We start from the raw sequence: 26,326 nt of genomic DNA on the forward strand, positions 1-26,326 counted from the left end.
TGGAACAACTCTGGGCCTCAGCTGCATTTGTAGCTTTAGCCACAGAATGGGAATGATGGGATTCTGAATGAGATTCACTGAATAGCATCAGTGCAGCAAAATGACTACTCAATTGTCTGTTAATGAATACCCATTATTTAAATACAAATTTATGTTAGAGTATGTGTAGGAATGCTCATTCAAATAGGCCCTATTCAGGTTTATAAAGTTAATTTTTATATGTGCTCAAAAATTGCTAGTGTATACAATCATAATATTTGATAATTGCTATAAAATCATTTTATACATTTCATTTAGGTATGTTCTCTAAGGTAATGTAAATAACTTTTGTTTCCTGGTAAATGACGACTCTTATGTCCAATGTCAACAACATAAAGCAATATAGATGATACTTACGGAATAGTCATTGCAAATGTATTATTTTATTTACTTGATGGGTAAATTCTTCAGTTTGGTGTGTGATGTTATTACTCTTAAAATTTCACAGAGCATATAACCAAATGCCTTCATAGGACTGGATATTGTTGTATTTATTAGAAGAAATATGGTAGGAATGGGAAAGGTGAGTGCCTTTTCAAAATTCCAGTTTATTCATGGCGAGAATATGAGCTTAGTTTCTCTTTACTCTTCAAGGCAGAGGGGAATGACTTACCTGATTGGCGTAAAAAAAAAAAAAATAGACAAAGGAACGGTGCAGGCATGGATTTTAATTTCTGTTTTTCAGAATATCCTCTTTTCCGAATTCATTCCCTGTTTGTATCTTGGGGCAGTCTCTACCCCTGTGAGGGAAAGGAGAGTGGTGCTACAGTGTACCTCAGACTAGGGGATAGGTCTAGCTTATTAGGAATGAATGGTCAGGATGTCATATTCGGACAATGGTCCAGGCAAATAACTTTAACACTATGCCTCTGATTCCCAAATCCTCTTTCACAATCCTTCAAAAAGCTCTAGGGCTTGAAGAGTCAGGCTTACTTACCTAGCCCAAAACTCCAGCATGAGTGAACATTGATGCAATTGCTCTAGGACGAGCATACACACATGGCATATGTTTGAGTGTGTCTTCTTATCCTTGATAGCTTTCTGTGCCTATTTTCCTAAACTGAAAGAAATACAGATGAAGTTTGACTCTGGGTTTCAATCCATAATCCCAGAATGATCTTCTGCCTTGGTCAATGATGACATAAGTGACAGTTTATTCCATGAAGTCTTATTAAAGAGACAAAGAATCAAAAAATAACCTCACTAGTGCTACCAGCAAAGTTTCTGATTTGGGATTTCACTTTGATGAAACTTGCATGAATCTTGACCAGAAAGTGAGTGAACTTTCTCTGTGAATTTCCCTAAAAAATAGTTTTGAAGACCATTAGGGTAATTGAACACTTATCATGGTACTCACATTTTCAAAGAATAGGTACTAAATCCTAATGAATCTTCCTTAATTTCTAAATAAAAGTTAAATTTTATCCATATATATTTACCCAACAATTAGAAGTATAAATAACCAATTTGGATGTTGACTAAAAATTAACACACTACAATCAGGAATTCAGAACATTTATTGCAAGAGCTGAATAATTGTAAATAACGTAGAACTGGCAAAGCAGTAACAAGGATAATTGTTTAGATATTTATTCTGTCAAAATCATCAAACACCCCTCACAAACCGACAAAAATGTACTTCAATAAGCAATGCACCCCTACCCATTATTTTCCATTATACTGTGGAAAAATGTGAACTGCTATTTACAAAGTAATTTTATTTTTTGGTAAAAACAAATTAACTATCAGATTAGCAAACCTTTTTTTTTTTAATTTTTTGGGTTTTTTTTTTTGTTTTTTTTACTTTTAAATTGATGGTGAACCGTGGCATTAAGATAACTTCCACTTCTTTCAATAAAGACATTTTGTTGCATGCTATTTATTTGTTTAAATCATCTGTCATGCCTTAACAAAAACCTCCTAAGAATGTTCGAATTTGGATTTGTTTGCACGTGCAACTGAGATCTTATTAACATTAGTTGTCACTTTGTTGGTTTGACCTAAGTGACAATATGCTGGTACCTGCCAGGCATTGACCAACTATGATAACAAACAGTTAAACAGCAATAATTAGAGATTTATCCCTTTATTTCCCCCAACTACCCTACCTGGAGAATGTTCCGTTACATCATGAAGGCACAACACATTAAATATTTTGTGGCTATGGTCTAATAACACTTGTGTTACAACAACATTATTGTATATGAGGATCAACACAAACTCTGCCATTTCAACAAAGTTGTAGACACACATTTGCCCAATTGAAACTATTTTAGAATAGTGATTTTTCTTCCATATATGCTAATTTTGATACATTAGTTTTGCATGAGTGACAAGTACAGGATATTATATCACTTTTGATGGATAACACTTTTCCATTACTCTCTCACTTAATGGTACTAATTAGATGATTTTGCTTTTGCCTACTTTGAAAACAAGGATGTAAAAAATAGGTTCTGAATTTCCAAGCTTTTGCAGAAGCCCTTTTTTGTATAGTTATCATTTTTTCTTTCATCTTTATTGTTTACAGAATTCCAGCATCATAAGCTATCATACAAGAAGCAAGATTTCAGAACCTTTTTTAAACACAAGTGTTTGAGATTCTTTGAACAATGTGTGTCAAGACAGACTACTAACGCAGAAACACCTCACTAAAAGAAACAACGAAAATAACAACAAAGAGGTAAATAAAAAGGACAGAAGCAACCATAAAACACAGAATTATGCTACAACATTTTTAGGTGAACATTATAAGTACACAAAAGTTGTTAATAATAGCTTGCTTCTATTTACAAATACTTTAACACTGATTGACTTACAAGTGTCCACTAACGTTGTTAACAGCACGATAGGTTTAATGCTTATCTCTTTAAGTTTTGTTTGCAGTATAATGTCAAGTATAGCGGTCCCAGCACAAATCAATGACAAAAAAAAAAAGCACAATTTTTTAACTGGGTATGTTTTTCAGTCACTCTAATCTATGAAACTTTCTTACTTTCCAAATGCATATTCTATTGTTCATAGCAGCAGTCCAGGGTCAAAATAAAATGCAATAATAAAAAAAATTTTGCACAATGGAGAGATCTCTGGAGAGTTTAATCAATTCTAGTAAACAAGATTGCATGACTACAACTATCTTCTCTCATATGTTGCAAAATATTGTATTCTCCATGGTGCTAACACAAAGTTATAAGTATCCCTGCTAGAAGGGGCATAGTTGTAGAGATCTATTGAATACATAAAGCTCTGACACACACGGTATTAGCATGTCTATTTAGATTAAAGTTATTAGGTCCCATATAGCCTTTTCTTAGAGTTGGTGCTCCTTAGGACTCTCAATAGCACCTCCTGCTTGCTTATAAGACTTCAGATTTGCCAGAGGAATGTCTGTCATGTGGCTGCCATTGTTGAAATGGCCTTCGTTGGAGCCATACTGCTTACGGTCATTGAACTGGTTCCTGTTGCTGTCTTCTTTCCAGGCCCTGGTCAGGGTGTGCCCATTCACAAGCTTGTCCTTCTTCACCCATTCTTTCTGGGGTACAAAGGTTGAGAGAGGAGATTTGGGGTGTTGATATGGACCCAAGCCAGGAGGCATCCAGCAATTATCAGAGTGACCCAAAACCAAGCACTCTTGAGTGCACATCTCTGTAGCTTCAGCTAATCCTCGGGGACCCAGAGGCCCATCTGCAGAAGACAAGAGGGAGAATATAAGAAAAGAAAGTGGTTACGATTTTCAATTAAAATTATCTCTTAGAGAAAAAGTATGTTATTAGTGATCTTATTTTTTCATAAAGTCAAGCATATCTTTGAGTCAAGTCAAGCAACTCAAAGATATATTTCTCCATCTTTTAAAGATTAACACAAAAGGAATCAAATTTGTTATGGAGGTAAGATTGATCTACTAATATTTTCCTTCTTAATCCTTTATTTAGTTATTTAGATCCAAAGACACGGATAGATAGATAAAAAGACAGATATGGGTGAACAGATATAACCATGATGTATCATTTTTTATCAAGTCTTTGATAAAGGCATATAGATTATTACTAATTTATGTTCTAAGAAATCCCAGAAATAAACTCATATTTATGATAAATTATAAAAAGTAGAATAATTTTATGTGCAATATTAAAGAATATATAAATAATACAACTCCACTAAGTTAAAAAGCAAAATTACCACTTGAAACATAGCATCATTAAAAATAAATACTCTAAATGGTTATATAAAATATTGTTTTTCTCTACATAAACACATTATTTTTATATGAAAATATCTTGCCACATTTTTGAAAAGTGAAATACTCATTTTGAAGAATAACTATTGTATCTTACTAATGATACACCTGGTCAGCTGCAAACATTCTGAAATCCAAGTAAAGAAGAAGCCATTTGCATCCGGATAGTGTTTGGTTCCTCTGAGCTTAACTATTTTCTAAATTTCTAAGGTATAAAACTGAAGCTAAATTACAAATTGAATCACATGGAGTCTAACATTCAGGGGAAAGAAAGTGATCACAGAATTTATCTTCTACTTTTTTACCAGCAGGTTAGAACATACATTTTAACCAGGATTTCAAAAGTAAACTATTTTATGATTGTTTAAAATAGAAATCAGCCCTTTACTAAAAAACAACATAAGCCAAATGGTTAAGAAATAAATTGGGTTTCTTTGTTGCTGTTGTCTTACCCCCCTTGATTAAACAGCCACGTGATAGATAAATGATAGCTTGGAAATTAGGAATTGATTTTACGAATGAAGTTAAGTGGATAGGCAAGAATGCCTGAGGCATAAAGCATTTTCAAAAGCAGAGAGTCATCAGAAAAAAACGCAGAAAAAAAAAGTAAAGAAAACATACCTGCAAGTTTGCTTACTCATCAATTTAAATCGCTCAATAATTGGAATGTAGGTCTTTGATAAAATCCAAGTTAGCACAACTAATATTTTTAAATGTCCAATAATTGTGAGCTTTCTATTTGCCTTAATAATATTCTAATTATTTCTTGCATGTGAAAAAAAAAATTCCCACTGAGACAGGCAACAGTTGATGGCAAACACCAGAGACAGCAAACCACAGGCAATATCAAAATAGATACTGAATGTACCTTTCCTGGGTACGACGCATACTACTAGGGTGATGGGTGCACTAAAATCTCAGACCGCACCACTATACAATCATCCACGTAACCAAAAACCACTTGTACCCGAAAAGCTATTGAAATAAAAAAAAAACTTGTTTAAAAACAGAACGGATACTAGATGTGAAAAAAGTGGCTGAAATGCACTATTTCATATAAACTCAAACTTCAGCGATTTTTTTTTATATCTAAAAGTCTTCCTTTTAGAATAACCTTAAAATTACTTCCCATCTGAACCATATTCCCAATCCCCTCAAAAGCAAACAGTTTTATTTTATTTAAACACATATTCATTACTTAAAACTTTTCCTCTCACACACCTCCAATGATTACTTACTTTTTCTGGATATTTAATTTAAACTTCTCTATGAGTCTTTCTTTGCCCTCTACAATCTGGCCACATTTTAAAAGTTCAAACTAATTTCTCACTTCTAGACTCCCTTAGGTGTACTCAGTGACTGCATTCACAGAGCTAACACATTTTGCTTAAACCAATCCATGCTCCCTGCATTAGGATCACAGGCTTAGAAGATGTTTTTTGCCAGGCCTGTTTTCATTTAATTACTGATCTCTTCAAGGGTCAGTTTATGTCCCACACACCAAAAGCAAGCTTCCATAACTCTACCAATTCATGCTTCATATGCACCTTGATTTCCACAGAACTTTCTTTATTGATGAATAACAAATTTCCTAATTGAGCTCCCTCAACTCTTACCTTAATTCCATTTTCGTCTTTTGGAGGGAGTTCGGTACATTTGCAAGTTTTGATTTTAACTTCCTCCCAACTAGATTGAAAATTGATGGGGAAAAAAAAAACCGGCAATTCGGTCTTCTGATTCCTCATAGTGCTAAACAATAGTAGTGCTCTACGAACAATGTTAATTGTTAATTAAACTTTTATGAGGTTGAAAATGTTCTGAGGATTATTAAAGATATCCCCTGCTTAAAGGCAGACCTAAAGTAATTATAATAGAAGGTGCTGATTTCACAAATCTTACACCAAATGCTTCCTCAACAGCAAATTCCTTTGCCTAGTAATACTTTGTGACAGTTTATAAATGAATAATTTAACTTATCTGTTAAATATATTTACTCCTTTCTAAACATCAATGGAGTTAATCACCAATTTGATGTGTAACATACCTTGAAGCCTATAAGCAAACTTTTAATCTTTACATTTCCAGCGTCATTAATAAGTTTTTTATTGTTAAAATCTCCAAAGGGAAAAAAATTACCAGCTACCTCAGAAATGTCACCACATCAGGGTTTTATTAAGCTCGTCAGAAATGAGAGGATGTGCAAGGCTATTTTAAAATTAGCCTTATGCAACACACCCTGCCATCTTATTAATTTAAGACATATCACCTAAAGATTGAGAATGTGTTGTGTGTGTGTGTTTATAAGAATATGTATACCTTAGATTTTCAGCATTGAGTGACACATTTTAACAAATAGAATTTATCCTTTTAAGAAATATTTACAACGAATAACATATATTTATTCCAGAAACATTTACTGAGCATGTACTATGTGCTGGCACTGTGATCGGCACCAGAGCTACAGCCTTGACAAAAACAGATGTCAACACTGTCCTCATGGAGCTGAGAGCTATTCTGGGAAACAAATAATTGGCTTAAGAGCAGTGATCTGAGAGGGAAGTAAAAGTGTCATTAAAATGAGCTGAGGGCCATTAACTGTTCTAGGAAGGTTTTTCTCTTTATGACTTAACCAACAGACTTTGTTTCAAGGTACATCATTTCTTCTTCAATTTCTTTAAACTTTTTTTACATAATTGACATTAAGACATTTACAGTTAAAATTTTTATGCACAAAATCTTTAACTTGCAAAACATGAGTTTATTTTCATTAAATAATATTAATTGTTCTTTGTGCATTGTACTTCCCATGATTCATTCCTGTAAGTAGACTTGAAGGATTTTGATAAAGTCTATAAATAAATTTATAGAAGTTTTGTAGATTTATAAGTAAGTCTTTCAGATAACTGGTTGCTGTAAAAATTTTAAAGATCTATCCTCAGGCCAGCCACACACAGTGGGACTCTAGATGAAAGGCAGAAGTTTTTTGTTAGAGCTCTAAATGGGAGAAGCCTGTCAGGCAGAGCCATACAAGGGACTAAATCTGGGAATAAGGTAACAACAAACTGGAGCTCTAGGGGACAGTTTATGTATGAAAAACTGACTAGGGTTAGCTAGGGTTTTAGGGCTCTCTGAGGATTGGCTAATTTGAGTAATTTCTCAAGAACCAGGTCAAAACAGCAATGTCAAATTATCTAATATCAAAGCATTTGCTTAGGGACGTTGCTTAGTGACTCAGAAGTGTGAGATCACTAGAAGAGAAGTAGAGGAATATGGATTTAGCTGCTCAAAAAGGGGAAACTGACCAGTCTCTAGACAGGGGCTCAAAACTAAGCCAAGACAGCAAACAATAAAACAAAACAAAACGTATATACATCAATCAATCCATCAACAATCTACTTATCTGCTGAGTGTCATTATAGTATGAGCTGTATTGTTGGAAAATATTATTTGCTTTATGCTTTAAAAATTTTTATTTTTAATTTTTCTGTTACATGGTAGGTATATGTATTTATAGGGTACTAACTTTATGTTTTGGTAAGTTTTTATTTTGGGACACAACATTAAATAAGAAAAAGTTTAATTTTTTTCTTTGGGCCTCTATGTAATTCCCAGTAATTGCTGTGATATTAAGGACAAAACAAAAGAAAACAAAACACAAAAGCCCAGTGAGTTTTATCTTGGGAAAATAGCAATGCTTCCGTGTTTTCCTCCGTAAAGTCAGTGTTGTAAATTGGTAAAAAGAAAAAGTAAGTATTTTTTCAAAATTCTGTGATGAATTATTAAAGGGAATACATTCATTCTAATGGTCTCTTAAGTCAGTCCCTGCCCCATACATGTTTATGATCTGATATATGCTAATAATTCCCTAGTTTCTAACTCATTTTTCTCATTTTTAGAAGTACTGAGTTTTTTATGCTTTTAAAAAGGAGAAAAACATTGTTTTAAAAATGTTGTCAAATACTGAAATTTTCCAAAATATGGTCGAATGTAATCTATAGTTCTCCATCAATATATAGCATTTTAAATCTCAGATGTTTGCTAATACTGCATAAATTATACGCACTAAACTATAATCCTTTTTCTTTGATATATTTTTATTATTACTTTAGGTAACTGTATTAATTGATGAATAATATTTGTTTTTCATTCATACAGTCTCTCAAATATTTATTGAAACCTAACATGCATCATAGGTATCATTGCACTGGATTCTTATTAGATGTTTTGAGCTTTTGTTTGTGTGTGAGTGTGGTGTGTTTGTGCATGTGTAATCATGTGCATATGTGTTTTTTATTGTTTCTCTATTTTTTTCATAAATTTTATAATGTACTATTTGTGCTACGTCATAAAATATATGTGTAGAATCCTGATCAGAATTCCAAACTACTTATAAATACTTCCTATAATTTTATCTTTACACCAGTTTATTTCCTTTCTTTTAAAATAATTAAAATCATCTATCATAAATTTTTTAAACACTGAAACATTTATTCATTTTTTTAACTCAAATTCTTTGTTGCTTTGCACAATCTCAATGTCTGAGTTTGGTTATCTGTGGTTAGGGTATGTGTAAAATCGCAAGTGCAGATAACACCGTGCAAGCCATCTGTCTCTGCATCTAAATTTTGAAAGCAAAAACAAAAGCACATAATGAAAAGCTTCTGGAAAGTTGTTTCAGATAATGTTTAGGTCAGGTCTCAAAGTTCATCTTCACACTACTCACCTTCTTGTTAAAAAACAAATAAAATATTTTTCAAAGTTTTAGGCATTAGCAGCTCTCAGAAAGGTGCCTGAATTACTAACTTTAAAAGATGCAAGTTTAAAATGTAAAACAATCCAAGTTAATGGAACTCCACCTGTACTTAAGTAGTAGGATACTGCAGTGGTTTTTGATGTCATTTTACTATAACTGGAAGCAGAACTGTTACTTCATTAATTCACTGCTGTAATTAAGGAGTAGCTTCTGGCCTGTTGACCACCTACATTTCAATCTCATTATTTGAAACCCTTTAATACCAAAGCTAGAAACTGGCATTTTTTTTAAAAAAACTATGGGACTTTTTATATTCCTGGCTAGTTTTCATACTGTATGAAATTTTGATCTTTTCTATTAATAAATTTTTCTTATAATTTTTACTGGTAGGTAAAATAAGTTTAAACAGACTGCCAAAATTGATTTGTAAAATAAACAAGTCATTTTCATATGATTTAGGATCAAATTCATCACATCTCACTCTATTTTTCATTTTGTTCAATTTTTATTATAGGCAAATTCCTCTTCCGTTCAATACACATCTGACTGTCACGTTATAATATTATTTCTGTAGTAAGAACATATATTGCTATTTTTGTGTAAAACGTTTGTTCGTAAGTTCCAATTTTGCTGTACTTCTCCTTTATACTATCATGGGTGTCTATTGTGCAAAGACTTGTGCACCCCAAACACTTTAATGTGAAAGATGCATTCCACTGATTTGGATTTGCTAAAGCAATTTCCCTGATATTTAGGCATAGTGATGTTTTAAAGAAATTTCCTTTTTATGTAAACTTGTACTCTGTAATTTTGCTTTGTACTTACAGCTATTAATATGCTCAGCAAAATCTTAATCTTCATACTTACTCCTTGCCTTAACCAATATTTCTATAATAAAATTTCAGGGAAACAAATATTCTCATTCATTCATTTGAAGCTAATTTTAGTGTCTCCAGAATACTAACACAACAAAATTTAGTACTTTTACTAGTTCATTTTATCTCTCAATTTATTTCTCTCTCTCTCTGTGTTGTTGCAGGAAGTCAGGGACCCCGAACAGGTGGACCAGCTGAAGCCATGGCAGAAGAACATAAATTGTGAAGATTTCATGGACATTTATTAGTCCCCCAAACTAATACTTTTATAATTTCTTATGTCTGTCTTTACTGCAATCTCTGAACATAGATTGTGAAGATTACATGGACACTTATCACTTCCCCAATCAATACCCTTGTGATTTCCTATGCCTGTCTTTACTTTAATCTCTTAATCCCATCATCTTTGTAAGCTGAGGATGTATGTCGCCTCGGGACCCTGTGATGATTGCATTAACTGCACAAATTGTTTGTAGAGCATGTGTGTTTGAACAATATGAAATCTTGGCACATTGTAAAAAGAACAGGATAACAGCAATGTTCAGGGTACAAGGGAGATAACTTTAAACTCTGACTGCCGATGAGCCAGGCAGAACAGAGCCATATTTCTCTTCTTTCAAAAGCAAATAGGAGAAATATCACTGAATTCTTTTTCTTAGCAAGGAACATCCCTGAGAAAGAGAATGTGCCCCTGAGGGTAGGAGTCTAAAATGGCTGCTTTGGGGGTGGCTGTCTTTTACAGTCGAAGACAAAGGGATGAAATAAGCCCTGGTCTCCTGTAGCACTCCCAGGCTTATTAGGACGAGGAAATTCCCACCTAATAAATTTTGGTCAGACCGGTTGTCTGCTCTCAGACCCTGTCTCCTGATAAGATGTTATCAATGACAATGCGTGCCCAAAACTTCATTAGAAATTTTAATTTCCCTCCATCCTGTGGTCTGTGATCTCACCCTGGCTCCATTTGCTTTGTGATATTTTATTACCTTGTGAAGTATGTGATCTCTGTGACCCACACCCTATTCGTACACTCCCTCCCCTTTTAAAAATCATTAATAAAAACTTGCTGGTTTTATGGCTCAGGGAGCATCACGGAACCTGCCGATGTGTGACGTCTCCCCCAGACACTCAGCTTTAAAATTTCTCTCTTTTGTACTCTTTCCCCTTATTTCTTGGACCAGCCAACATTTAGGGATATAGAAAAGAACCCACATGAAATATGGGAGGTGAATTTCCCCAGATAGTGTGCGTGTTATTTATTTATTTTTTTTTTGAGACAGTGTGTACCCACATAACATTTTTTTGTGGATTACCTTGAATGGAAAGCTGAAACTATAGGTTTATGTAAATCTGGAGGGACCTGAAAGAAATGTCAGAGGCAAGTTTACTTGATAGACACCCTAATATCCACTATTCTGTCCTACATTCTATATTTATTGAACAGTTGCTATTAAAAATAAAATCCATTAATTTGACTCAAATCTAAACATGGTAAAATTAATTTCAAATATGAAAGTTGGCATGAAAACCAGGAAATAGTTCATCGTTGCCCTTGTGCCCTTTGGAGACTGTATTACTATTTCAGACCATTTTATTCTATGCCCACTTTATTCTATGCCCAATCAATACTTTTAAATGAATGTCATACAATAACAAATAGTTGTTTAGTTATTACTCTGCTCTTGTTGTTCAGAAAACCAGTCAGAGGATGTGAATCTCATTGCCATTGTATTCAGATTTTATATGAAATCATATACAATAGTTATGCGAGCAGTTCAAATCCAAAGGTAAATGTGACAAATTTGTGTGTACTTTGGGGAGAAATGCTTTCCATTCATTTATTCAATAATTTCTGATTTAGCTTATGTTAAATTCAAAAGACTATTGTATAGAATATCTAAAGTCAGAATCAATAGGAAAATCTCAAGACACAAGATCATTATAGACAGGCAAACAAATAAATAGATTTTAGCACTAGTTGAATGATGAATTGCTATGGACTTTGAGAAAGTAAGCATAGACTCCGTAGCTCCCAGTCTCTTATCTATAAATTGAGAGGATAAAAAGGCTAGATTTTGATGCATGCCCTCTATACATTCTTTTATTCCTTAATTAAATATCATTGTGGTTTGTCATTGATATAATGTGATAATCAAACTTTTCAATGCTACTTCATTTCAGTAAAAAAAAAAAGCCCCAAAGAGAGCAAAGAAATGATAAATCTATTGTTCAGATAGATTAGGGTAGGCATGGTGGCTCATGCCTGTAATCCCAGCACTTCGAGAAAAGCGTGGACAATATGGTGAAACACCAGCTCTATAAAAAATACAAACATTAGCCAGGCATGGTGGTATGCGCCTGTGGTGCCAGCAACTCAGGGGAACTAAGGTGGAAATATTGCTTGAGCTGAGAGACTGAGGCTGCAGTGAGCGGTGATTGCAACACTGCACTCTAGCCTGAGAGACAGAATGTGACTCTGTCTAAAAAAAAAAAAAAAAAAAAAAAAAAAAAAAAAAATTACTCTAGTACTGAGGTCACATTTAGATTTTTGAGTGTGAAATTATATTGTGAATAACTACATTTTAAAATCTAAATAAAAATATAGTGGCTCTATCAGAGTTAGATCTGCATTTGTGAATGCATCTACAGTAACCTTGAGAAACAAACACATGTGAATCCACACCACCAGGATTTGACAAAACCTCTGGTTAACAAGTAAACAAGGATTAAACGTTTTACACGTTTCTCATACAGATTTCTTCCTTGGTCACAGATAAAAAGTCAACATTTGCAGATGGAGACAGTCCAAATACAATAACACATGGCCATGCCAAGCAGCGGATTCCCGGCCAGAGAGGATATTGCTATTTGAACAGACTTTAGGGCTCACAAAGAATGAAGAGCACTTCCTTGTACATCTTCAGCCTTCTTCTGCAGGGCATGAAAATCAGCTGCCTTTTTCTCATCTGCTAAAGCTAATTGCTGTAAAGAAAAGCTTCTCTGATGATTTTATGTGTTCTCTGTTAGTATTTTACATTGCAATTCATTGAATGACAATAGTCCAAAGAGACGGACCTTCATTATTCAAACTAACTTTCAATTTTCAACCAAATTGCTTGATGTGAAACATTGTATTTACTTTATTGCAGATCATATTTACTTTCTTCTATAGTTCATTTCTTGTATTAGTATTTCATGTTTTTTGTTTCAAAAATTCATTCATATACTGCTATCTCCTGATTTACTCTCCATTTCTTGCAATTTGCATTGTTTCTCTGACAAACTTGGTAAATCTTATTTGATGTGAAACACATTTTAAAGTGCAGATCTAAGGTGTTAAGCAGTGAAGTAATACTTTAGAGATTAATTTTCAGACTGTAGTCCAAGTGAAAAATAAGCCACTTACATAATATTTTGTCCCCTTTAAAAAATGTTGCAATTGCTGGCCTGAATACGGGTAATACACAATGGTAGCACACAATGTTATGAAGCAATTTGCCTTTATACAACTCCACTGTTTCCTATATTGCAGGGATATTTAATCACATGAGAACAGGAAAAACTGATGATGTTCATTTTCCTGCCTGTGGTCTCTGACAGTTTTTACCCAGGACACTAATAATATAACTTCAGCATTTTTCTTTCCTAGTCTCTGGGTTAGAGTTTCTACTTCTCACAATCATCAGAGGCAATAGAGACTTGCCCCAAGTGATTTTAAGCATTGGACAAATGGGGGAAAATACTTTGCTAAATTAATGAGGATTTAAAGACATAATAATTTGTATACTTTAAAATATGTCTGAAAGATTGTATTTTAAATGGAATAAAACATCAGATATGGTCCATGTGATCTGTAGGTGTATATGTGTGTATTTACACCTGGATTGTCTTACCATCACTTTAAATTAATATATCACAGCTTAGTGCTTCTCAAATGTTAATATGTATATGAGTCACCTAGGAAAATCATTAAAATGCAGATTCCAATTCAGTAAATCTGATTGGGTCCTGAGTTCCTGCACTTCTAACAGTTCCTTAAGTGATTTTGCTGATGGTGTTCAAGAATCACACTTTGAGATGCAAGACATTTAGAACTTACCTGTCTGCATTCACTCCTTTCCTAGTGGTCTAAATTAATAACATTTTCAGGCATCGTCTTGTATTAGAGTTCACCAGAGAGTTTTAAGCACATAAATTGTTCTCATCAACAAATTCTAAATCAGTAGGTTTGCCAATTCTCCTAATCCCCCAAGTCATATTCTCCTATTTTCCTAATCCATCACTTGCCTTCCTGTTCAGTTTCCTTTGATGGTACCACACCCTTGTCAGATCCCGAAATGTTAGAATGCTCAGAGCACTTTATCTGCACTTCACTCATGTGAGTGCATGTAATCACTTGGTCTTGCACAACAGGCACGTGCAATCACTGGCTAATTTTTGTATTTTTAGTAGAGATGGGGTTTCACCATGTTGGCCAGACTGGCCCCGACCTCCTGATCTCAATTGATCCAACTTCTTGGCCTCCCAAAGTGCTGGGACTACAGGTGCCAGCCACTGTCCAGCCCTCTAGCTTTGTTTTTCTTGATAGCACTCATCACTACCTCTCACAATATATTTATTTGTTAATGGTCTATCTCTCACACTAGAATATAAGCACCATGATGTCACATACTTTGCTTTTTAATACATCTATGTAGCTATGAAACAACATCTCTTACTATGGCCTGGCACATGGCAGATAATTACTAGATATATTTGAAGAAAAAAAAAAGTTCGTGCTGAGCCTTAGATTGGTGAGCCAACAAAGAAACTGCATGTAAGACATTATGTGGCAAATAATTTTCATCAAGAAAATAGTAAATAACAGGGACACCTCTAACCTGTACATGAGAAACTTTGGTAAGAATTTATAGCATAATATATATATTTTTTTATTGTATATAATTTTTGTTATTTTATTTTATTTACTTTACCATAGCTAGTATGTTAAACATTTTGGTAGGTCTTTTTTTTCCTTGCCTTTTTTTCTTTTTAAATTTATTTATTATTATTATACTTTAAGTTGTAGGGTACAGGTGCATAACGTGCAGGTTTGTTACATATGTATACTTGTGCCATGTTGGTGTGCTGCACCCATCAACTCATCATTTACATCAGGTATAACTCCCAATGCAATCCCTCCCCCCTCCCCCCTCCCCATGATAGGCCCCGGTGTGTGATATTCCCCTTCCTGAGTCCAAGTGATCTCATTGTTCAATTCCCACCTATGAGTGAGAACATGCGGTGTTTGGTTTTCTGTTCTTGTGATAGTTTGCTAAGAATGATGGTTTCCAGCTGCATCCATGTCCCTACAAAGGACACAAACTCATCCTTTTTGATGGCTGCATAGTATTCCATGGTGTATATGTGCCACATTTTCTTAATCCAATCTGTCACTGATGGACATTTGGGTTGATTCCAAGTCTTTGCTATTGTGAATAGTGCTGCAATAAACATACATGTGCATGTGTCTTTATAGCAGCATAATTTATAATCCTTTGGGTATATACCCAGTAATAGGATGGCTGGGTCATATGGTACATCTAGTTCTAGATCCTTGAGGAATCGCCATACTGTTTTCCATAATGGTTGAAATACTTTACAATCCCACCAACAGTGTAAAAGTGTTCCTATTTCTCCACATCCTCTCCAGCACCTGTTGTTTCCTGACTTTTTAATGATCGCCATTCTAACTGGTGTGAGATGGTATCTCATTGTGGTTTTGATTTGCATTTCTCTGATGGCCAGTGATGATGAGCATTTTTTCATGTGTCTGTTGGCTGTATGATGTCTTCTTTTGAGAACTGTCTGTTCATATCCTTTGCCCACTTTTTGATGGGGTTGTTTGTTTTTTTCTTGTAAATTTGTTTGAGTTCTTTGTAGGTTCTGGATATTAGCCCTTTTCAGATGAGTAGATTGCAAAAATTTTCTCCCCTTCTGTAGGTTGCCTGTTCACTCTGGTGGTAGTTTCTTTTGCTGTGCAGAAGCTCTTTAGTTTAATGAGATCCCATTTGTCAATTTTGGCTTTTGCTGCCGTTGCTTTTGGTGTTTTAGACATGAAGTCTTTGCCCATGCCTATGTCCTGAATGGTACTACCTAGGTTTTCCTCTAGGGTTTTTATGGTATTAGGTCTAACATTTAAGTCTCTAATCCATCTTGAATTAATTTTCGTATAAGGAGTAAGGAAAGGATCCAGTTTCAGCTTTCTACTTATGGCTAGCCAATTTTCCCAGCACCATTTATTAAATAGGGAATCCTTTCCCCATTTCTTGTTTCTCTCAGGATTGTCAAAGATCAGATGGCTGTAGATGTGTGGTATTATTTCTGAGGACTCTGTTCTGTTCCATTGGTCTAGATCTCTGTTTTGGTACCAGTACCATGCTGTTTTGGTTACTGTAGCCTTGTAGTAGAGTTTGAAGTCAGGTAGCGTGATGCCTCCAGCTTTGTTCTTTTGACTTAGGATTGTCTTGGAGATGCGGGCTCTTTTTTGGTTCCATATGAACTTTAAAGCATTTTTTTCCAATTCTGTGAAGAAACTCATTGGTAGCTTGATGGGGATGGCATTGAATCTATAAATAACCTTGGGCAGTATGGCCATTTTCACGATATTGATTCTTCCTATCCATGAGCATGGTATGTTCTTCCATTTGTTTGTGTCCTCTTTTATTTCAGTGAGCAGTGGTTTGTAGTTCTCCTTGAAGAGGTCCTTTACATCCCTTGTAAGTTGGATTACTAGCTATTTTATTCTCTTTGAAGCAATTGTGAATGGAAGTTCATTCCTGATTTGGCTCTCTGTTTGTCTGTTACTGGTGTATAAGAATGCTTGTGATTTTTGCACATTAATTTTGTATCCTGAGACTTTGCTGAAGTTGCTTATCAGCTTAAGGAGATTTTGGGCTGAGACAATGGGGTTTTCTAAATATACAATCATGTCATCTGCAAACAGGGACAATTTGACTTCTTCTTTTCCTAACTGAATATCCTTGATTTCTTTCTCTTGCCTAATTGCCCTAGCCAGAACTTCCAACATTATGTTGAATAGGGGTGGTGAGAGAGGGCATCCCTGTCTTGTGCCAGTTGTCAAAGGGAATTTTTCCAGTTTTTGCCCATTCAGTATGATATTGGCTGTGGGTTTGTCATAGATAGCTCTTATTATTTTGAGGTACGTTCCATCAATACCGAATTTATTGAGCGTTTTTAGCATGAAGGGCTGTTGAATTTTGTCAAAAGCCTTTTCTGCATCTATTGAGATAATCATGTGGTTCTTGCCTTTGGTTCTGTTTATATGCTGGATTATGTTTATTGATTTGCGAATGTTGAACCAGCCTTGCATCCCAGGGATGAAGCCCACTTGATCATGGTGGATAAGCTTTTTGATGTGTTGCTGAATCCGGTTTGCCAGTATTTTATTGAGGATTTTTGCATTGATGTTCATCAGGGATATTGGTCTAAAATTCTCTTTTTTTGTTGTGTCTCTGCCAGACTTTGGTATCAGGATGATGTTGGCCTCATAAAATGAGTTAGGGAGGATTCCCTCTTTTTCTATTGATTGGAATAGTTTCAGAAGGAATGGTACCAACTCCTCCTTGTACCTCTGGTAGAATTCAGCTGTGAATCCATCTGGTCCTGGAATTTTTTTTGGTTGGTAGGCTATTAATTGTTGCCTCAATTTCAGAGCCTGCTATTGGTCTATTCGGGGATTCAACTTCTTCCTGGTTTAGTCTTGGAAGAGTGTAAGTGTCCAGGAAATTATCCATTTCTTCTAGATTTTCCAGTTTATTTGCTTAGAGGTGTTTATAGTATTCTCTGATGGTAGTTTGTATTTCTGTGGGGTCGGTGGTGATATCCCCTTTATCATTTTTTATTGCGTCGATTTCATTCTTCTCTCTTTTCTTCTTTATTAGTCTTGCTAGCAGTCTGTCAATTTTGTTGATCTTTTCAAAAAACCAACTCCTGGATTCATTGATTTTTTGGAGGGTTTTCTGTGTCTCTATCTCCTTCAGTTCTGCTCTGATCTTAGTTATTTCTTGCCTTCTGCTAGCTTTCGAATGTGTTTGCTCTTGCTTCTCTAGTTCTTTTAATTGTGATGTTAGGGTGTCAATTTTAGATCTTTCCTGCTTTCTCTTGTGGGCATTTAGTGCTATAAATTTCCCTCTACACACTGCTTTAAATGTGTCCCAGAGATTCTGGTATGTTGTATCTTTGCTCTCATTGGTGTCAAAGAACATCTTTATTTCTGCCTTCATTTCGTTATGTGCCCAGTAGTCATTCAGGAGCAGGTTGTTCAGTTTCCATGTAGTTGAGCGGTTTTGATTGAGTTTCTTAGTCCTGAGTTCTAGTTTGATTGCACTGTGGTCTGAGAGACAGTTTGTTATAATTTCTGTTCTTGTACATTTGCTGAGGAGTGCTTTACTTCCAATTACATGGTCGATTTTGGAGTAAGTACGATGTGGTGCTGAGAAGAATGTATATTCTGTTGATTTGGGGTGGAGAGTTCTATAGATGTCTATTAGGTCTGCTTGCTGCAGAGATGAGTTCAATTCCTGGATATCCTTGTTAACTTCCTGTCTCGTTGATCTGTGTAATGTTGACAGTGGAGTGTTGAAGTCTCCCATTATTAATGTTTGGGAGTCTAAGTCTCTTTGTAAGTCTCTAAGGACTTGCTTTATGAATCTGGGTGCTCCTGTATTGGGTGCATATATATTTAGGATAGTTAGCTCTTCCTGTTGAATTGATCCCTTTACCATTATGTAATGGCCTTCTTGGTCTCTTTTGATCTTTGATGGTTTAAAGTCTGTTTTATCAGAGACTAGTATTGCAACCCCTGCTTTTTTTTGTTCTCCATTTGCTTGGTAAATCTTCCTCCATCCCTTTATTTTGAGCCTATGTATGTCTCTGCGTGTGAGATGGGTCTCCTGAATACAGCAGACTGATGGGTCTTGACTCTTTATCCAGTTTGCCAGTCTGTGTCTTTTAATTGGAGCATTTAGTCCATTTACATTTAAGGTTAAGATTGTTATGTGTGAACTTGATCCTGCCATTATGATATTATCTGGTTATTTTGCTCGTTAGTTGATGCAGTTTCTTCCTAGCCTCGATGGTCTTTACATTTTGGCATGTTTTTGCAATGGCTGGTACCGGTTTTTCCTTTCCATGTTTAGTGCTTCCTTCAGGGTCTCTTGTAAGGCAGGCCTAGTGGTGACAAAATCTCTAAGCATTTGCTTATCTGTAAAGGATTTTATTTCTCCTTCACTTATGAAACTTAGTTTGGCTGGATATGAAATTCTGTGTATGAAATTCTTTTCTTTAAGAATGTTGAATATTGGCCCCCACTCTCTTCTGGCTTGGAGAGTTTCTGCCGAGACATCTGCTGTTAGTCTGATGGGCTTCCCTTTGTGAGTAACCCGACCTTTCTCTCTGGCTGCCCTTAAGATTTTTTCCTTCATTTCAACTTTGGTGAATCTGGCAATTATGTGTCTTGGAGTTGTTCTTCTCGAGGAGTATCTTTGTGGCGTTCTCTGTATTTCCTGGATTTGAATGTTGGCCTGCCCTACTAGGTTGGGGAAGTTCTCCTGGATGATATCCTGAAGAGTGTTTTCCAACTTGGTTCCATTTTCCCCCTCACTTTCAGGCACCCCAATCAGATGTAGATTTGGTCTTTTTACATAATCCCATACTTCTTGCAGGCTTTGTTCATTTCTTTTTCTTCTTTTTCCTTTTGGTTTCTCTTCTTGCTTCATTTCATTCATTTGATCCTCAATCGCAGATACTCTTTCTTCCAGTTGATCAAGTCGGTTACTGAAGCTTGTGCATTTGTCACGTATTTCTCGTGTCATGGTTTTCATCTCTTTCATTTCGTTTATGACCTTCTCTGCATTAATTACTCTAGCCATCAATTCTTCCACTTTTTTTTCAAGATTTTTAGTTTCTTTGCACTGGGTACGTAATTCCTCCTTTAGCTCTGAGAACTTTGATGGACTGAAGCCTTCTTCTCTAATCTCGTCAAAGTCATTCTCCGTCCAGCTTTGATCTGTTGCTGGCGATGAGCTGCGCTCCTTTGCCGGGGGAGATGAGCTCTTATTTTTTGAATTTCCAGCTTTTTTGCCCTGCTTTTTCCCCATCTTTGTGGTTTTATCTGCCTCTGGTCTTTGGTGATGGTGATGTACTGATGGGGTTTTGGTGTAGGTGTCCTTCCTGTTTGATAGTTTTCCTTCTAACAGTCAGGACCCTCAGCTGTAGGTCTGTTGGAGATTGCTTGAGGTCCACTCCAGACCCTGTTTGCCTGGGTATCAGCAGCAGAGGCTGCAGAAGATAGAATATTTCTGAACAGCGAGTGTACCTGTCTGATTCTTGCTTTGGAAGCTTCCTCTCAGGGGTGTACTCCACCCTGTGAGGTGTGGGGTGTCAGACTGCCCCTAGTGGGGGATGTCTCCCAGTTAGGCTACTCAGGGGTCAGGGACCCACTTGAGCAGGGTGTCTGTCCCTTCTCAGATCTCAACCTCCGTGTTGGGAGATCCACTGCTCTCTTCAAAGCTGTCAGACAGAGTCGTTTGCGTCTGCAGAGGTTTCGGCTTTTTATTATTGTTTACTGTGCCCTGTCCCCAGAGGTGGAGTCTACAGAGACAGGCAGGTTTCCTTGAGCTGCTGTGAGCTCCACCCAGTTCGAGCTTCCCAGCAGCTTTGTTTACCTACTTAAGCCTCAGCAATGGCGGGCGCCCCTCCCCCAGCCTCGTTGCTGCCTTGTCGCGATATCGCAGACTGCTGTGCTAGCAATGAGGGAGGCTCCGTGGGTGTGGGACCCTCCCGGCCAGGTGTGGGATATGATCTCCTGATGTGCCTGTTTGCTTAAAGCGCAGTATTGGGGTGGGAGTTATCTGATTTTCCAGGTGTTGTGTGTCCCAGTTCCCCTGGCTAGGAAAAGGGATTCCCTTCCCCCTTGCGCTTCCCAGGTGAGGCAATGCCTCACCCTGCTTCAGCTCTCGCTGATCGGGCTGCAGCAGCTGACCAGCACCGATCGTCTGGCACTCCCCAGTGAGATGAACCCAGTACCTCAGTTGAAAATGCAGAAATCACCGGTCTTCTGTGTCGCTCGCGCTGGGAGTTGGAGACTGGAGCTGTTCCTATTCGGCCATCTTGCTCCGCCCCCTTCCAATATTTTTAATAATATTTGGAAATGTCCAAATGAAATTAACAAAGGCAAAATAGCTGCATTCAGATCACTTATATCCCAGCTATTTCAGAGTTAAAGGAACTGGGAAATCCCCAAAGTAAAATATAATTAGGTTGTTCCTTGTATCCCACCTATCCATTTAATCATAATTCCTTTAACCATCAGCGCTTTTAGATGTCTTCAGAAATCCAGATTCACAGGATACATAACAAAACATTTCCTTAAAGCCTAAAGACACTAAAATAATTATTAGTAATTATTCTGAGACAGAGCTCTAATGTGATGTAGATAACAGTGCAGAATTTAGTCCTTTGAAACAGGTATATTCAAGGAAGCGGGAAGATATTTAAGAAAAAAAGATGATTAGCAAATTTATTGAAAACTTAAAAGTAGTTTAGATTTTCTATAACCATATTGGCTTACAATGATAAGGGATACAATTACTTTTCACAAAGTTTAGGGGGAAAAGGTGACTTTTTAAAAGGCTAATATGTCATTTTAGTGTACCTATAGAATACCATTGTGAAATACATTGCTTAAACTCAGCTGTATATAAAGAAGAACTACTCTAAAACGGGAAGAAATAAAATGTTATATTTTGAAAGAATCTCCTAAGGGAACTGTTGAAATAATGCTCCTAAGGGAACATTATTGAAAATGGCCTGTAAAATAGAGTTTGTAGAGAGAAATCTTGCCCTCTCAGGGTGATACATAGGAGGATTACGTTTTTCAATCTAAAATGTATGTTTATCTCTGAACACACCTTGCAAATCCGGGGAAATTACTTCATTAATATGGGTTCTTGAAAGGTAAATTTCTCTCTTAAAATAATAAATATTGCATTTGAATTTTATAACATCTATATACATTTTGCAGAGATTTTCCTGCAATCCTTTCTGCTTTGTTTATTGCCAATCGTCAACTGCTATTTTTTTGACAAAAGAAGAGAAATTGTGTCTCTTATACTTTAGTTACTATTTTATTAGTAGTTTGAGGATCAGTCTCAAATATTCAATAGATACAATGTTGCCATATTTATCACAGACAAACCATTATCATCACACTTTTATATAAGGCATGAATCATTTATCATGTTTCTGAAACGTAAAAATTTTGTTGCCACATCTATATGCTTTTCAATAATCTTTAAAAATCTCTCAATATGAAGATGAAATTTGCATTCAAAATTTTAGGAAAGCCTGCATTACTGCCAGAATAAAATATCTTAGTTAATGTAAGGGAACAAAGTGGAGGCAGAAGGAGAAATTTCCATGAAGTCCTGTATCTAGAAGAAAACAGTCTTGGTGCACAAATAGACCTTGTCTTCTGAAGGGTTATCTTTTTGCATCTTCTGGGTTGTTTCCAATAATTTCTTCTGAAAAGTTATGGTTAATCACATTTGCTTTCCATCTAGATTTGCTTTCCCTTAACAATTAAATATGTTATTATTATTTTCCAAACTGTCCTATTAAAATTACCCATCTTCTTGGTATAATAACTGGTGGTGACTTATCTGATAAGTTTATTAATATTACAGGGTTATTGACCAAAAGGCCATCATTCTCTGGAAGGATATCTACACTTCAGTAAGAGTGTATTAGTCTGTTTTCACCCTGATATAAAGAACTGCCCGAGACTGGGTAATTTGTAAAGGAAAGAAGTTTAACTGACTCACAGATCTGCATGGCTGGGAGGTCTCAGGAAACTCCCATCATGGTGGAAGACAAAGGGAAGCAAGGACCTCCTTCACAAGGCGGCAGGAGAGAGAAAGTGTGTGTAGGAGGAAATGTCAAACACTTATGAAACCATTAAATCTCTTGAAAACTCACTATCATGGCAACAGCATGCGGAAAACTGCCCCATGAACCAATCACTTTCCTTCCTTCCTCGACACGTGAGGATTACAATTTGAGATGAGATTTGGGTGGGGACTCAGAGCCAAACCATAGTAAAGAGCCTTATAAAATTTGCTGTAATCCAAATGAATGGGTTCTTGAAGCACAGTGGCAGATGAATTTGACTTTGTGGTAGACAAGGCTTTGATGCATTTATGAAATCACAATGTGAAAGCATGACTCCTCCCTGTGAGGTGACATGGCTTGAGCATTTTTCAGTGTGCTGGCATAAAAGAAATGGCACTGAAAGGTATTAATCCAAAAGAGTTTATTGAAGGACTTTTTATGGCATGTGGGATGGTGAAATCAAACTAATAAGGATTTAGTAAGGGAGACAAGGACCTAAGAAAGTAGGAAACTATCATTACCCCTAGGCCTGAAGGGGCAAGAGGAGGCTGAGATGTGTCTAGAATCTACAAAGAGCTATGGAGGATTCAAAAGAATCTATTCAAGACAGCAGAGAATGAAGAAACAAAAATAACTTGTAATATAAAAGTCAAAAGCAAATGTGGAAAAATTTTGTTTTTGCTAATTTGAGATTCACGTGGTATAAGATCATTACACGTTCTTCAAGATAACCTTACAAATTATAATCCAAACTGTGAAGACATAAATGGTCTAAACATAATTCTAAATTCCTTTGTCATCATCCACCATTAATGCTGACAGGGACAATCAACTTAGAAGCAATGCTGCCTTTTACCTATAGGTAATATGCAAGCCAATTACTAAGATAATGAGTCAAAATAAAAAATATAAAACTTACAGTATCCTTGTGAGTTGATGAAAAGTGAGCTAGTGAAAACGAAATATTCTATTGTCTTTAATATTTTAGTAAAAATTTTTGAAATGTGCTTTATATATTTAACAAACACTGGGGCATTTTGCAGCATGGAACATTATAAAATAACTAATCTAGTTTTGTATTCATTGGAAGAAAAACTTTATGCTGAATTTATAAATCGTAGTCAATATGTCTTTTTGATTTCATGCTGTAAGGTATGTTAAGATATGTAATTCCTTTTTTTAATTTATTTTATTATTTATTACTATTATACTTTAAATTCTAGGTTATATGTGCATAACGTGCAGGTTTGTTACATATATATACTTGTGCCATGTTGGTGTGCTGCACCCATCAACTCGTCAGCACCCATCAACTCGTCATTTACATCAGGTATAACTCCCAATGCAATCCCTCCTCCCACCCCGCTCCCCCCCCGCCCATGATAGGCCCCGGTGTGTGATGTTCCCCTTCCCGAGTCCAAGTGATCTCATTGTTCAGTTCCCACCTATGAGTGAGAACATGTGGTGTTTGGTTTTCTGTTCTTGTGATAGTTTGCTAAGAATGATGGTTTCCACCTGCATCCATGTCCCCACAAAGGACACAAACTCATCCTTTTTTAATGGCTGCGTAGTATTCCATGGTGTATATGTGCTACATTTTCTTAATCCAGTCTGTCACTGATGGACATTTGGGTTGATTCCAAGTTTTTGCTATTGTGAATAGTGCCGCAATAAACATACGTGTGCATGTGTCTTCATAGCAGCATGATTTATAATCCTTTGGGTATATACCCAGTAATGGGATGGCTGGGTCATATGGTACATCTAGTTCTAGATCCTTGAGGAATCGCCATACTGTTTTCCATAATGGTTGAACTACTTTACAATCCCACCAACAATGTAAAAGTGTTCCTATTTCTCCACATCCTCTCCAGCACCTGTTGTTTCCTGACTTTTTAATGATCGCCATTCTAACTGGTGTGAGATGGTATCTCATTGTGGTTTTGATTTGCATTTCTCTGATGGCCAGTGATGATGAGCATTTTTTCATGTGTCTGTTGGCTGTATGAATGTCTTCTTTTGAGAAATGTCTGTTCATATCCTATGCCTACTTTTTGATGGGGCTGTTTGTTTTTTTCTTGTAAATTTGTTTGAGTTCTTTGTAGGTTCTGGATATTAGCCCTTTTCAGATGAGTAGATTGCAAAAATTTTCTCCCCTTCTGTAGGTTGCCTGTTCACTCTGGTGGTAGTTTCTTTTGCTGTGCAGAAGCTCTTTAGTTTAATGAGATCCCATTTGTCAATTTTGGCTTTTGCTGCCGTTGCTTTTGGTGTTTTAGACATGAAGTCTTTGCCCATGCCTATGTCCTGAATGGTACTACCTAGGTTTTCCTCTAGGGTTTTTATGGTATTAGGTCTAACATTTAAGTCTCTAATCCATCTTGAATTAATTTTCGTATAAGGAGTAAGGAAAGGATCCAGTTTCAGCTTTCTACTTATGGCTAGCCAATTTTCCCAGCACCATTTATTAAATAGGGAATCCTTTCCCCATTTCTTGTTTCTCTCAGGATTGTCAAAGATCAGATGGCTGTAGATGTGTGGTATTATTTCTGAGGACTCTGTTCTGTTCCATTGGTCTAGATCTCTGTTTTGGTACCAGTACCATGCTGTTTTGGTTACTGTAGCCTTGTAGTAGAGTTTGAAGTCAGGTAGCGTGATGCCTCCAGCTTTGTTCTTTTGACTTAGGATTGTCTTGGAGATGCGGGCTCTTTTTTGGTTCCATATGAACTTTAAAGCATTTTTTTCCAATTCTGTGAAGAAACTCATTGGTAGCTTGATGGGGATGGCATTGAATCTATAAATAACCTTGGGCAGTATGGCCATTTTCACGATATTGATTCTTCCTATCCATGAGCATGGTATGTTCTTCCATTTGTTTGTGTCCTCTTTTATTTCAGTGAGCAGTGGTTTGTAGTTCTCCTTGAAGAGGTCCTTTACATCCCTTGTAAGTTGGATTACTAGCTATTTTATTCTCTTTGAAGCAATTGTGAATGGAAGTTCATTCATGATTTGGCTCTCTGTTTGTTACTGGTGTATAAGAATGCTTGTGATTTTTGCACATTAATTTTGTATCCTGAGACTTTGCTGAAGTTGCTTATCAGCTTAAGGAGATTTTGGGCTGAGACAATGGGATTTTCTAAATATACAATCATGCAAACAGGGTCTGGGTGGACATCAAGCAATCTCCAACAGACCTACAGCTGAGGGTCCTGACTGTTAGAAGGAAAACTATCAAACAGGAAGGACACCTACACCAAAACCCCATCAGTACGTCACCATCATCATCAAAGACCAGCGGCAGATAAAAACCACAAAGATGGGGAAAAAGCAGGGCAGAAAAGCTGGAAATTCAAAAAATAAGAGCACATCTCCCCCGGCAAAGAAGCACAGCTCATCGCCAGCAACGGATCAAAGCTGGACAGAGAATGACTTTGACGAGATTAGAGAAGAAGGCTTCAGTCCATCAAACTTCTCAGA

At 36.2% G+C, this 26,326-nt stretch overlaps 1 protein-coding gene and 1 long non-coding RNA gene across 7 annotated transcripts in view; one reads left to right on the forward strand and one right to left on the reverse strand.

Moving 5' to 3' along the window:
- Positions 1 to 26,326, forward strand: part of LOC126940564 (uncharacterized) — an 84,092-nt gene that overhangs the window by 46,387 nt on the left and 11,379 nt on the right. The window lies entirely within an intron of this gene.
- Positions 1,618 to 26,326, reverse strand: part of PCDH9 (protocadherin 9) — a 953,843-nt gene continuing 929,134 nt past the window's right edge. For all 6 annotated transcript variants that reach the window (XM_050766520.1, XM_050766517.1, XM_050766519.1 and 3 more), the window contains one exon: positions 1,618 to 3,723. In XM_050766520.1, the coding sequence (XP_050622477.1) occupies positions 3,350 to 3,723 (374 nt within the window). In that variant the 3' untranslated portion in view covers positions 1,618 to 3,349. The remainder of the gene's footprint in view (positions 3,724 to 26,326) is intronic.

Source organism: Macaca thibetana, chromosome 17 (genome assembly GCF_024542745.1).
Source record: "Macaca thibetana thibetana isolate TM-01 chromosome 17, ASM2454274v1, whole genome shotgun sequence".
NCBI classification, from domain to species: Eukaryota; Metazoa; Chordata; class Mammalia; order Primates; family Cercopithecidae; genus Macaca; species Macaca thibetana.